This window comes from Mobula birostris, chromosome 8 (genome assembly GCF_030028105.1).
Source record: "Mobula birostris isolate sMobBir1 chromosome 8, sMobBir1.hap1, whole genome shotgun sequence".
NCBI classification, from domain to species: domain Eukaryota; kingdom Metazoa; phylum Chordata; class Chondrichthyes; order Myliobatiformes; family Myliobatidae; genus Mobula; species Mobula birostris.
In genome coordinates, this window is record NC_092377.1 from 105,152,768 (window position 1) to 105,166,896 (window position 14,129).

A 14,129-nucleotide genomic window follows, 5' to 3' on the forward strand; every position below is an offset into this window, starting at 1 on the left:
CCTGTACTATCTGTCTTCTATTGCAAAGCTAATTGTGAATGCAGAGTAAAACACACAAAGTGTTGGAGGAATTAACAGATCAGGCAATATCTTCATCAGCACCTTGATCCAGAACATCGACTAACTCTCTGTAGATGTGACCTGCTGAATTCCTCCAGCATGTTGTGTGTGTTGCTCTGGATTTCCAGCATCTGCAGAATCTCTTATGTTTATAATTTTGGATCCGGTCTATTTCTCTATATTTTACAAGACCCAATGCATGCAAGCACTAAAGGGTGGTTGGGATGGAGAGAAGAGGATGTAAAATACTTGAATGAGCTCGAGTTTAAAATTAAACTCTTAAGTCGATCCTTAAAGGTTAAAAATTTTTAAAAATGCAGATAATGGGAATAAAATGCAGATGTTGGAAGTAGAAGTAAACAATAGTGGAAGCACTCAGCAGGCACAGCAGCTTCTGTAGTGAGGGAAGCGTGCTGGTTAATGCGACACTGTTACAGTTCTGGGTGTTCTGGAATTTGGAGTTCAATTTGGAGTCTCTGTATGTCCTCCCACAGTCCAAGCACATACCGGCTAGGTTAATTAGTCACCATTGAGTATTCTGTGATTAAGGTTAGGGTTAATTGGGAATGTGGGGTTGCTGGGGCAGCTTGGCTTGAAAGGTCAGATGGACCTACTCCACTGAATAAATGAATGAATAAATAAAATAGGAATGAATTGATTTGACTTTATTTCTTACATCCTCACATACATGAGTAAATATATTTACGTTACGTCTCCATCTAAATCTGCAATGTGCAATCATAGTCATTTATAATAAGTAGAACAGTCAATGTAATGTACAGTACACCCAAATCAGCATGAGTTCATCGGTCTGATGGCCTGGTGGAAGAAGCTATCCGGGATCCTGTTGGTCCTGGCTTTTATGCTGCAGTACCGCTTCCCGGATGGTAGCAGCTGGAATAGATTGTGGTTGGGATGGCTTGGGTCCCCAATGATTGTACGGGCCCTTTTTACACACGTGTCCTTGTAAATGTCCTGAATCATGGAACTATAGATGCACTGGGCTGTTCGCACCATTCTCTGTAGAGTCATGCGATTAAGGAAGGTACAGTTCCCATACCAGGCAGTGATACAGCCAGTCAGGATGCTCTCAATTGTGCCCCTGTAGAAAGTTCTTAGGATTTGGGGGCCCATACCAAACTTCCTTAACCGTCTGAGGTGAAAGAGGCGCTGTTGTGCCTTTTTCACCACACAGCTGGTGTGTACAGACCACGTGAGGTCCTTGGTGATGTGAATACCAAGGAACATGAAGCTGTTTACCCTCAACCCCAGCTCAATTGATGTCTCCATTCCTCCTGTAATCGTTTCAGGACAGGTTAACATTTCAGGACGGGTACCCTTTGTCAGAATTCTGAAGGGTCTTTGCCATTTAACTCTTACTCTCATTCCACAGATGTTGGCATTTTCCACAAGTGCCAGTTAATTGCTAAGTTGAAATTCTTGTGTGCAGCACATAACAGACCATATAGGAAGCACTGGGTTTTCTGACAATAATCCTGACCTCTGAGGTGAAGAACAAGAATGCTTTAATAATAAGCGACATACAGTCTGGTGGAGGAACTCGGCAGATCTGTCAGCCTCTGTGGGAGGAAAGGAATTGTCAACGTTTGTTGTGGGGTTTCAACCTGAAACATCGACAATGCCTTTCCTCCCACAGAGGCTGCTCCACCTGCTGTGTTCCTCCTCCTGATTGCTTGTTGCTTCAGATTTTACCATTTGCAATCTCTTGCATCTGCTTTAATAATAACTTCCTTACATTGCTTCATTGTATTTCATGTGATCCAAAGTGTTTTTGCTGACTAAACCAGATTCAGGTAAAATACTGAAAAACATTTCTGACTGCAAAAGATGTGTGCGTGTATGTGGTTTTTTTAATGCATTTAATTGCATCCTGTCTGCTCCATTCAGTTTGGAAATCCCTACCATGAAACAGTCGGCAAGAAAAGAAAAATTGAGATTGCCCCGGCACAAACTGACGGTCTTAGTGCGCAAGCAGAAAGCAGCTGTGAAAGTATTATTCTCAAGTGCCGAAGTATACGAATAGGAACATTTCGCACAACAGTATTGGAACCTGTAATTGTGAGTGCAGATGTTACAAATAAGTATTATTTTAAAGTTCTTTTTTGTGTTGCAAACTATATTTTGATTTTTTTTTCCAAAATTCCATTCCATAATTAGCAACCAGAAGGTGGGAAATATATTGGAAAGATTAATGGACTTGACATGAAGAAGGAAACATCATTTTTGACATTGTGCAGTATGAAAACATTAAAAGGGGTTACATCTTCAAGCAGAGATACTGGCACCAGAGCAATCTCTCATTTTACCATGGAAAGTGAGCTACTGGTTTGTTTGCCTGTCAATGATTGTCCACCTCAGTACATTTGATTAAATTTAGCTACACACACACATATATACATGTATACACACATACACACACACACACACACACACGTAGCCAGATAATACAGAAATGCTGCCTGATGCATTGCAAGGTGTGAAAAGGAACAACAACAACAATAACAACACGATATTGGGTTGGGTGGTACTATTAAATGGATAGACCACAGAATTCAGAAACTGGTAGTCCCACTAAGGTATCAGCTGAAACATGGCAGAAATGATGATGTCTGAAGTAAAGGGTGTGAGACAAATCCATCTGAATTTAAAACTGATGGTTTGGCTTTCTGTTTCATTTGAAGAAAAATAGATCTTCCAGTGTTTTTTTTTAATTTGAAATGTGATTTACATTGAGAATATATTGTTGTGTTTTAGTTTTATTAACTTTTACCTGTCTTTGTGACATCTGAAGTTAATGGACTGATAACACTTAAAACAGATTTTTTTTCTTTCAGTTCAGTCTAGACTTCATCAAGGTCAGTATGGGAGGTGAGTCCATTTCAATTCATAACTTCTAAGGTTAAGAATCTGGCCTCTATAATTGGATTTCAATATGTGTGGGAACATAGACCATGAGTACCATTTGAGTTAGAGTGAGGCAAAAAAAATGGTTAAGATTTGCTACAAAAAATGGTAGGTACTTTTTTTTTTGCTGAACTTTTCATTTGAGCAACATTGCCAGTAACATAATGCTGCAGAGAAAATCTGCAGTGTTTTTACTCAGTCACCTCAGACACAAATGAAAAATATAACATTTTGTATTCAGTAACATGAGAAGATCTGCAGATGCTGGAAATCCAAAGCAACAGACACAAAATGCTGGAGGAAGTCAGCAGGCCAATCAGCAACTATGGAAAACAGTAAACAGTCGATGTTTTGGGCTGAGACCCTTCATGTGTCCTGACTTTCCACAGAATACTGCCTGACCTGCTGGGTTTTTGGGTGTTGTTTTATTACTCAGTGTCTCACTTGTTTACGAGTGAACATAAAACTAAAATATGATTTGGCTGAACTGGGTAGGAGTATTTGTTGTTGAGTCAGGATGTAATTTTGACTTTATACTTTGCGAGTTCACTTCTAGTGAGTTGAAGCAGGGAATCAATAAATAAGGGGTGGACTTCGAGTTTCTTGGCTTGCTAAGGTTACTCAAATTGACAAATCAATACTCCCAATATTGCCTAACATTTTGCAATTCCAGATTATGGCTTCCATTTCCCATATATAATCATGGAATTAAACAACTAAAGGTCCTCCATCTCTGCCTGTCCTTGGCCACACAGATGTAAGATTCTTCATTGCTGTTTCCATAACCATTTCGTTTGACCAGTCAGGGTTGTTAGCCCTGAGCTGATCCCCTGAACCTGGAGGACCGGTGGACCACTACCCTTTGACCTGTTTGGCATGGGTAACCCTACCAAGAGCCAAAGCACAAGGCCCTGACTCCAGCCAGCATAGCTCTCTGGGTCATTGAGGCATGCAAGCCTCCAAACTTCGACAAAGTTGTGGTCCTCTTGGAGGACCATGCAGATATGGTGTCTTTGAAATTGGGGTGGTTTCGGTTTCTTCCACATTGCAATAACTACTTATGTTGACATTGTTTTTATAACCTTTGCAATCAGGATCAGATTCCTCACTTATTCACTTAGTGCTTTAAAAAGAAGCATGTTCTTTTGCAAGGATGACACGCCCACAGTGTTCTGCTTTTCCAAATAGTGTGAATTTTCCTCTTGTATGAGTGGATGTAATGACATCAGGTGATACCTGCATAATGGCCAATTGATTTATGGAAATTCACCCTTGTGGAATTTGCAAATAACTGCCCAATGGTTTATGATATTAAATAAAATTTATTCTCTCAATTTATATGGATGGAAAAGTAAATAAAGCACACATTGTTTTCAACTTTCATTTCTCTTAAATGTCCTTAATATGTCTGCCTATGGATGGCGGGGTAGCGATACATCTCTGCCAAAGGAGGTGTAAGGTGCTCCTTCTCTCCGCCAGCCTGTAGGTCACCCTTGGGCAAGGTGTAGCTCCTGCTTAGCCCCCTACCCAATCAGAGTCACGTGAAGTCATGAGAGCAGGTGGTGGGTGGTTGTGTGAGTAGCTGGTTCATATCATAAGACCTGGTAAGGCAACCACAGACACCAGGCAGACAATCTGTGAAGAGTAGTGATAATGGTTGGGTCACCAGTCTTTAAAGAAACTGCCCTGAAGAAGGCAATGGCAAACCACTTCTGTAGAAAAATTTGTGAAGGACATTCATGATCATGGAAGGACCATGAGACATACGATATAGGAGCAGAAATAGGCAATTTGGCCCATTCAATCATAGATGATCCGTTTTTACCTCACTCTCCCTGTAACCTTTGATGCTGTGTCCAGTCAAGCTCTACTTTAAATACACCCAACAACCTGGCCTCCATTGCTGCCTGTGGTAATAAATTCCACAAATTCACCACCCTCTGGCTAAAGAAATTTCTCTGCATCTCTCTTTTGATCGCCCACATAAGGAACGAATGTATCTGCTGCTGTTACCACCCCTGACAGCATGTTCCATGCATCTACCACTCTTTTTAAAAAAAAACTGCCTCTGACATTCCACCCAGTACTTTCTTCCCAACACTTTAAAGTTCTGCTCCCTTGTTTTAGCCATTTCCGCCCTGGGAAAAAAAATCTCTGGCTCTATCTGTGACTCTTATCAAGTCACCTCTCATCCTCCTCTCCTGAGAAAAGCCCTAGCTCATTCAACCTCTCCTCGTGCTCTGTAATCCAGGCAGAATTCTGGTAAATATTTGCACGCTCTCTTAAAGTTCCCACATCTTTTCTACAGAAACTTGATGGATTACTGGAGAAAAGTTTGTGAATAATATTTGTGTTCAAAATGGTTAATTACTGGAACATCCTAGTAAAGTGATTTCACAACTGCATTCCTAATTTTGCTGTTCATAGTAATGGGATAGCACAGGCACTGAGATCTTTTTAAATAGAGACTTTAATCAGCATTCATATACAGTTTTACATAAAATACATTGCAAGCAAGGATACTGTTACTTATCAATTATCTAGACCAAATTAGTTAGTGATATTAAATGTACATGAACGACAATAGAAGGTGATACCATTTCTGTCTGTCCTTCATAGTGCCTCACGAATCATCCCAGGACATTGTTTTAGAAGCTTCGGATTTCACTAAGTGTGAATGGTGCAATGCACGTGTATTACCAGTACTTTTTCTGCAATTAACACCAGCTGCCTGCCGAAAAATACGGTCATCCCTCAATATGAGCAAAGAGAAGAGCTGGTTTGATTCTGAAGCATCCAGTAAGTGTAAAGCGCTGCATTATGATCATTAAAATGGCATTCATGTAGCAAGTTCAAGAAACTTGAATATAAAAATTATAGGGCTCTTTAAATGCCTATTAGATTCCCTTTATGAAGATGCAATACTAAATTGCAAATATCCTATTGTCCTTTGCTGTGTTTTGTGGGTTAGAAATTCATAAAAGCAACTAGATGATTTTCTACCCCAATGTTCAAGCCTTTGCTGGCTGCCTGCTCCACCATTAAGCACATTTACAAGGAGCATCCACTAGAAAGCAGCAGCTGTCAAGGCCATGCTCTCTTTTCACTGCTGCCAGCGGGAAGGTACAGGAACCTTGGGTCCTACACTACCAGGTTCAAGGACAGTTATTACCCTTCATCCATCAAACTCCTGAACCAGGTGGGTAACGTTACTCACCCAAACACTGAACTGATCATTGAATACAACCTATGGACGCACTTTCAAGGACTCAACAACTCATGACCTCTCCCTCTCCCCCATCTCTCCCCGTTGTATTCTACTTTGAATGCCTGCAAAACAAAGTGAATCTCAGGATAGCATATGGTGACATCCTTTAATAAATTTACTTTCTACTGGGCCCAAGCATTCTTTTCAGTCAAAGCAATGATGTAATTGAACCGTTTTCAATGTAGCATAAGTATCCTCACCCTCTTCTGGAGTAAAAGAAGTTTGACTACTTTGCAGAGTACTGTTTAATCCTGAGTTTTCAGGCTCTCAGAACAGCTACAGCATGTAAGGAGACCATTCAGCCCATTGAGTCTCGCTCTAGCTGGTCCCACTCCATGTAGCCCTGCAAATTCTTTTCATTCAGATTGATGCCCAGTTCCCTTTGCAACGATACAATTGAATCTGTCTCTGCCTCCACTTCTGTCCCATGGTAGTGCATTTTAAATGTTTTTTGCCAGTGGGCTTCATTCTGTGTATGCTGGTTCTTCACCTACCTATTGGAACAGGTTTCCTCTCTTGAATTCTGTTTATAACTACCAGTAAGTGCCCTCATAACCTGCCGTGTGCCGGGAGAACAACCCCAGCTACTCTATTCTGTCTACTTAATTGAAGTCCCCAAGTCCAAGAACCAATTGAACAGAAGAAATCTACTGCTTCTCTAAAACCTTTATCTTCCCCAAAGTCCAGTGCCCAGAGTTGTAGGCAAACGAGTATTGTCTAAAAGTTGTCCATGACTTCTTTGTTCTTATTCTCCTTGTCCTGATTTGTGAAGCCAAGGATCCTATGTACATTTTTTAATGGCCACTTCAATTTTTCCTGACACCTTTCAACACGCTATGCTGTATGTTGGTCTCTGTCCTTGTATCTCTTTTTGAATTGTGCCCTGTGTTATATAGATTCTTCTCATTCTTTGCATTAAAATGTCACTCGATTAACAAAATCATGAAGTGTGAAATGCTTCATTCAAACAAGGACAATAAGCAAATCTGAATCTGACATGTTAACTGCCATTTACTCATCTGGTTCACTAGCCTGCCTCTTATAAGACCATAAGACAAAGGAGGAGAAGTTGGCCATTTGGCCCATCGAGTCTGCTCCGCCATTTTATCATGAGCTGATCCATTCTCCAATTTAGTCCCACTCCCCCGCCTTCTCACCATAACCTTTGATGCCCTGGCTACTCAGATACCTATCAATCTCTGCCTTAAATACACCCAATGACTTGGCCTCCACTGCTGCCCGTGGCAACAAATTCCATAGGTTCACCACCCTCTGACTAAAAAAATTTCTTCGCATGTCTGTTCTGAATGGGCGCCCTTCAATCCTTAAGTCATGCCCTCTTCTACTAGACTCCCCCATCATGGGAAACAACTTTGCCACATCCACTCTGTCCATGCCTTTCAACATTCGAAATGTTTCTATGAGGTCTCCCCTCATTCTCCTAAACTCCAAGGAATACAGTCCAAGAGCGGACAAATGTTCCTCATATGTTAACCCTCTCATTCCCGGAATCATTCTAGTGAATCTTCTCTGTACCCTCTCCAACGTCAGCACATCCTTTCTTAAATGAGGAGATCAAAACTGCCCACAGTACTCCAAGAGAGGTCTCACCAGCGCCTTATAGAGCCTCAACATCACATCCCTGCTCCTATCCTCTATTCCTCTAGAAATGAATGCCAACATTGCATTCGCCTTCTTCACTACCGACTCACCTGGAGGTTAACCTTAAGGGTATCCTGTACGAGGACTCCCAAGACCCGTCGCATCTCAGAACTTTGAATTCTTTCCCCATTTAAATAATAGTCTGCCCTTTTATTTCTGCCAAAGTGCATAACCATACACTTTCCAACATTGTATTTCATTTGCCACTTCTTTGCCTATTCTTCCAATCTATCCAAGTCTCTCTGCAGACTCTCCGTGTCCTCAGCACTACCGGCCCCTCCACCTACCTTCGTATCATCAACAAACTTAGCCACAAAGCCATTTATTCCATAATCCAAATCGTTGATGTACAATGTAAAAAGAAGAAGCCCTAACACAGACCGCTGTGGAACATCACTGGTGACCGGCAGCCAACCAGAATAGGAACCCTTTATTCCCACTCTCTGTTTCCTGCCAATCAGCCAACGCTCTATCCACGTATGTAACTTTCCCGTAATTCCATGGGTTCTTATCTTGTTAAGTAGCCTCATGTGTGGCACCTTGTCAAAGGCCTTCTGAAAATCCAAATATATAGCATCCACTGCATCTCCCTTGTCTAGCCTACTGGTAATTTCCTCAAAAAATTGTAATAGGTTTATCAGGCAGGATCTTCCTTTAAGGAATCCATGCTGAGTTCTGACTATCTTGTCATATGCCTCCAGGTACTCTGTAGCCTCATCCTTGACAATCGAGTCCAACAACTTCCCAACCACTGATGTCAAGCTAACAGGTCTATAATTTCCTTTTTGCTTCCTTGCCCCCTTCTTAATTAGCAGAGTGACATTTGCAATCTTCCAGTCCTCCGGAACCATGCCAGAATCTATCGACTTTTGAAAGATCATTGCTAATGCCTCCGCAATCTTCATAGCTACTTCCTTCAGAACACGCGGGTGCATTCCATCTGGTCCGGGAGATTTATCTACCTTTAGACTATTCAGCTTCCTGAGTACTTTCTCTGTCGTAATTGTGACTGCGCACACTTCTCTTCCCTGCCACCCTTGAGTGTCCGGTATACTGCTGATGTCTTCCTCAGTGAAAACTGATGCAAAATACTCATTCAGTTCCTCTGCCATCTCCTTATCTCCCATTAAAATTTCTCCAGCATCATTTTCTATCAGTCCTATATCTACTCTCACCTGTCTTTTACTCTTTATATACTTGAAAAAGCTTTTAGTATCCTCTTGATATTAGTTGCTAGCTTCCTTTCATAGTTAACCATTTCCCTCTTAATGACCTTCTTAGTTTCCTTTTGTAAGCTTTTAAAAACTTCCCAATCCTCTGTCTTCCCACTAATTTTTGCTTCCTTGTATGCCCTCTCCTTTGCTTTAACTTTGGCTTTGACTTCTCTTGTCAACCATGGTTGCATCCTTTTTCCATTTGAAAATTTCTTCTTTTTTGGAATATACCTGTCTTGCACATTCCTCATTTCTCACATAAACTCCAGCCACTGCTGCTGTGCCGTATTTCCCGCCAGTGTCCCTTTCCAGTCAACTGGCCAGTTCCCCTCTCATGCCACTGTAATTTCCTTTACTCCATTGAAATACTGACACATCAGATCTCAGCTTCTCTTTTTCAAATTTCACAGTGAACTCAATCATGTTATGATCACTGCCTCCTAAGGGTTCCTTCACCTCAATCTCTCTAATCACCTCCGGTTCATTACACAATACCGAATCCAGTATAGCCGATCCCCTAGTGGGCTCAACAGCAAGCTGTTCTAAAAAGCCATCTCGCAGACATTCTACAAATTCTCTCTCTTGAGATCCAGTGCCAACCTGATTTTCCCAATCCACTCGCATGTTAAAATCCCCCACAATTATCATAATACTGCCCTTCTGACAAGCCTTTTCTATTTCCTGTTGTAATTTGTAATCCACATCACTGCAGCTGTTTGGAGGCCTATAAATAACTGCCATCAGGGTCCTTTTACCCCTGCGATTTCTTAGCTCAACCCGTAAAGATTCTGCACCTTCCAATCCTATATCATCTCTTTCTAATGATTTAATATCATTTCTTACCAATAAAGCCACTCCTCCCTCTCTGCCTACCTTCCTATCCTTCATATACACCGTGTATCCTTGGACGTTCAGCTCCCAGAGACATGCATCCTTTAGCCACGTCTCAGTGATGGCCACAATATCATACCTGCCAATCTGTAGCTGTACGACAAGATCATCCACCTTATTCCTTATGCTGCGTGCATTTAAGTATAACACCTTAAGACCAGTATTTGGTACTTTTCGCTTTGATTTCACTGCAACTTTATTGCACTGCAACTCATCCCAATGGCTACGAATTTGCCCCATCAATCTCCTGATTGTCCTCACAGTTCATTTATGACCAGGTTTTATTTCATCTACAAATTGTGTCTGGCATGCACCCAAGCCCAAGTAGTGGTCCAATTACCAAGTCACTGAGAACTTCAAAAACCTTCTCAGTGCTGCATTCTTACTGTTACTGAGTCTATTTTCTATTCGTACCTGCTTTGAGCAATAGTTCCCGCTCTCAGCATCAGCCCTGAAAGATTAAATGTTTGGAAGAACTCTGCAATGTACTTCATTTTAATTCCTTCAGCATCTCATGTGGACCTGGATTTCAACCCTTTGTATAGCCCGCCTTTCTAACACGTTCCCTTGATTAATTTTTCTCCCCATCTAGAATTCCAATTGCATCTTCCTTTCTGAGAGTCCAGTGGCTTCTTTGTTCTCTGCAACTCTGTGTTTCCCTCACCTTTGTCCATTCGATGCCACGTCCCCTCCATCCTCCATCCCGAACTAACTGTCACCAGCTTATTCATTCTCTTATCATCTCCAGACTTGACACTTCTACTGTTCAGCTGGTCAACTTCTGATTATTCATAAGACCATAAGACCCAGGAACAGAATTAGGCCATTAAGCCCATCGAGTCTGTTCCACCATTCCATCATGGCTGATCCCGGATCCATTCAACCCCATACACCTGCCTTCTTGCCATGTCCTTTGATGCCCTGACCGATCAGGAAACTGTCCACTTCTGCCTTAAATATACCCACAGACTTGGCCTCCACTGCAGTCTGTGGCAGAGCATTCCACAGATTCACTACTCTCTGGCTAAAAAAATTCTTCCTTACCTCTGTTCTAAAAGGTTGTCACTCAATTTTGAGGCTGTGCCTTCTAGTTCTGGACACCCCCACCATAGGAAGCATCCTTTCCACATCAACCCTATCTAGTCCTTTCAACATTTGGTAGGTTTCAATGAAATCTCCACACTTTTTCTAAATTCCGATGAGTACAGGCCCAAAGTTGCCAAATGCTCCCCTCAGATATAAACCCCTTCATTCCCAGAATTATCCCTATGATCCTCCTCTGGACTCTCTCCAATGACAACACATCCATTCTGAGATATGGGGCCCAAAACTGTTGCCAATGCTTCAAGTGCGGCCTGAGTAGTGTCTTATAAAGGCTCAGCATTACCTCTTTGCTTTTACATTCTATTCCTTTTGAAATAAGTGCCAACATTGTATTTGCCTTCTTTACCACAGACTCAACCTGTCAATTAACCTTCTGGGAGTCTTGCACGAGAATTCCCAAGAGTCTCTGCACCTCTGATGTTTGAACTTTCTCCCCGTCTAGATAATAGTTTGCAATATTGTTCCTTTTGCCAAAATGCATTATCATACATTTCCCAACACTGTATTCCATCATACATCATAATATACTCTATTATTATTCCTTTTACCAAAATGCATCATCATACATTTCCCAACACTGTATTCCATTTGCCACTGTTTACCCATTCTTCCAATTAGATTATGAAGATGCAGTCCTTTTTTATTGTCATTTAGTAATCCTACATAAAATTTCTAAATGGGGAGTGAATTCATAAAACAGGGGTGCAAAGGGACTTGGCAGTCCTTGTGCAGGATTCCTTGAAGGTTGAGTCAGTAGTAAGGAAGGCAAATGCAATATTAGCATTTGAGATGACTAAAATATAAAATCAAGCATGTAATGCTGAGCCTTCATAAGGCATTGGTCAGACCACATTTGGAGCATTGTGAGCAGTTTTGGCCTCTTATCTAAGAGAGTCCAGGGGAGGAATGAACTTCTCGGGCTTCCAGCCAGGTTAAGGTATTGATTTTAACCAACATTTCGATGACTAACTCTGGCATCTTCATCCGGGGTGATGCCTGAGCATGTCTAGTACGGTGGTATTTATATCACCTGTAGTCCATCCCTGATAGTTTTGTCATCGAAACGTCGATTAAAATCGATACCTGCACCCGGCTGGAAGCCCAAGAAGAGTATATTCATCATATACACTGGGAAAACAAGAGATCTTTTTTGTCCAGAGGAGGTTTACGATGATCCCAGGAATGAAAGGGTTAATGCTTAAGGAGCATATTATGGCTCTGTCCCTGTACCTGCTGGAGCTTAGAAGAATGAGGGGTATCTTATTGAAACTAATCAAATATTCAAAGGCTTAGATAAAATGGATGTGGAGGATATTTCCGACAGTGGTAGATTCTCGTGCAAGAGGGCACACCATCAGAATATAAGGAACTCTATATAGAACAGAATTCCTTGTATTCTGAGAAATTTATGAGGAACTTCTTTCACAAATGAGTGTTGACTCTATGGAATTTATTGCCACTGGCGGCTGTGGAGGCCAAGTCATTAGGTATATTTAAAGCCGAGATTGATAGGGTCTTGATTAGCAAGGGTGTCAAAGGTTATGGGGATCTAGAGGTAAAATAAATCAGCCGTAATTGAATGGAGGAGCAGAGTCAATGAGTGAACTCTTTTTCTGATGTCTTTTGGTCTTATTTCACAAGCAATTACTTCTGGGTGTCTTACCTTGCCTTATAATTCCAAATTCCTCCCACTCTGGCTCTTGTTTGTGCAATCTCCTGTGTGTGCTCACCTCTCCTCACCCCACCCCACCAAGCCCCCAACTTGCCAAATCTTACCTTTTACTGCTTAATTTCTTCATCTTCTTCTGGGTTTGCTCCTTAAACATGCATGTAACTGCCTGTCTTGTTCCAGGTACCTTATTCAGAAGGGAGAGAGTGTGTGACGGTATAGGAGAAAGTATAGGAGTTTGTAGAAGAGTTTAAGATCATAGGAGCAGAATTAGGCCTTTTGGCACATCGAGTCTGCTCTGCTTTTTCATCGTGGCTGATCCTATTTTCCCTCTCAGCCCCAATCTCCTGCCTTCTCCCCATATCCCTTCATGCCCTGACCAATCAAGAATCTATCAACCTCTGCTTTAAATATACATGAAGACTTGGCCTCCATAGCTGCCTGTGGGAGAGAATTCCACAGATTCACCACTTTCTGGCTAAAGAAATTCCCCTTCATCTCCATTCTCAAAGGACACTCCTCTATTCTGAGGCTGTGTCCTCTGGTCTTAGACTCTCCCACCACAGGAAGCATCCTCTCCATATCCACTCTGTCAAGGCCTTTCACCATTCGATAGGTTTCAATGAGGTCACCCATCCTTTTTCTGAATTTTAGTGAATACAGAGTCAGAGCCATCAAATGCTCTTCATATGACAAGCCATTCAATCTTGGAATCATTTCCATGGACCTCCTTTGAACCCTCTCCAGTTTTAGCACATCCTTTCTAAGATGAGGGGCCCAAACCTGCTCACATTACTCCAAGTGAGGCCTCACCAGTGCCTTATAGGATGGGCATATATAGATTGGGATGGATGGTGGTCATTGACAATGAGCAGGGTTGACTCCTGAAGAGGTTTTGCAGAAACAGCCTTTCCTCTCTGTCAAGGGCAATCTGTGGGATTTACTCCCAGGATTGGGCCAAATGCCAGGTCATGCCTCCCTTATCCTGGGTGTGAGAAGAAATGAAGGTCCATACCCTTTGGGTCTTGGAGAGCTACCCCATTCACTTCCTGGTCCTAGCTATAGAGATTAGCTGAAGAGCAGCATTTGGTTCTCACCATTAGTGGGTATACATATGATTAATATATTTTAAGCTGTCTTTCTTCAAAAACCTTCTGTCTGTTGCCTATTAGTTTTATATAACTTTGTCTGCAACAATGCTGCAATTCTGTTTTTCTACAATTTGGTGTTACCTTATTTGTTAGTCAACAATCCAGCTACTCCAGTTCTCTGTGTGCTCTTGTACCAGTGAAACACCTTGTACTGTCTTCATCATAAACCCAAGTGCTTTCGTTAA

At 41.7% G+C, this 14,129-nt stretch overlaps 1 protein-coding gene across 17 annotated transcripts in view; it reads left to right on the forward strand.

Annotated features, from left to right (window-relative positions):
* Positions 1-14,129, forward strand: part of senp6a (SUMO specific peptidase 6a) — a 160,007-nt gene that overhangs the window by 95,118 nt on the left and 50,760 nt on the right. For 13 of the 17 annotated variants that reach the window (XM_072265875.1, XM_072265874.1, XM_072265867.1 and 10 more), the window contains 3 exons: positions 1,969-2,139; positions 2,900-2,936; positions 5,605-5,784. In XM_072265875.1, the coding sequence (XP_072121976.1) occupies positions 1,969-2,139; positions 2,900-2,936; positions 5,605-5,784 (388 nt within the window). Of the gene's footprint in view, positions 1-1,968; positions 2,140-2,899; positions 2,950-5,604; positions 5,785-14,129 lie in introns of all 17 variants that reach the window. The other 4 variants (XM_072265868.1, XM_072265871.1, XM_072265870.1 and 1 more) reach the window with 3 other exon arrangements.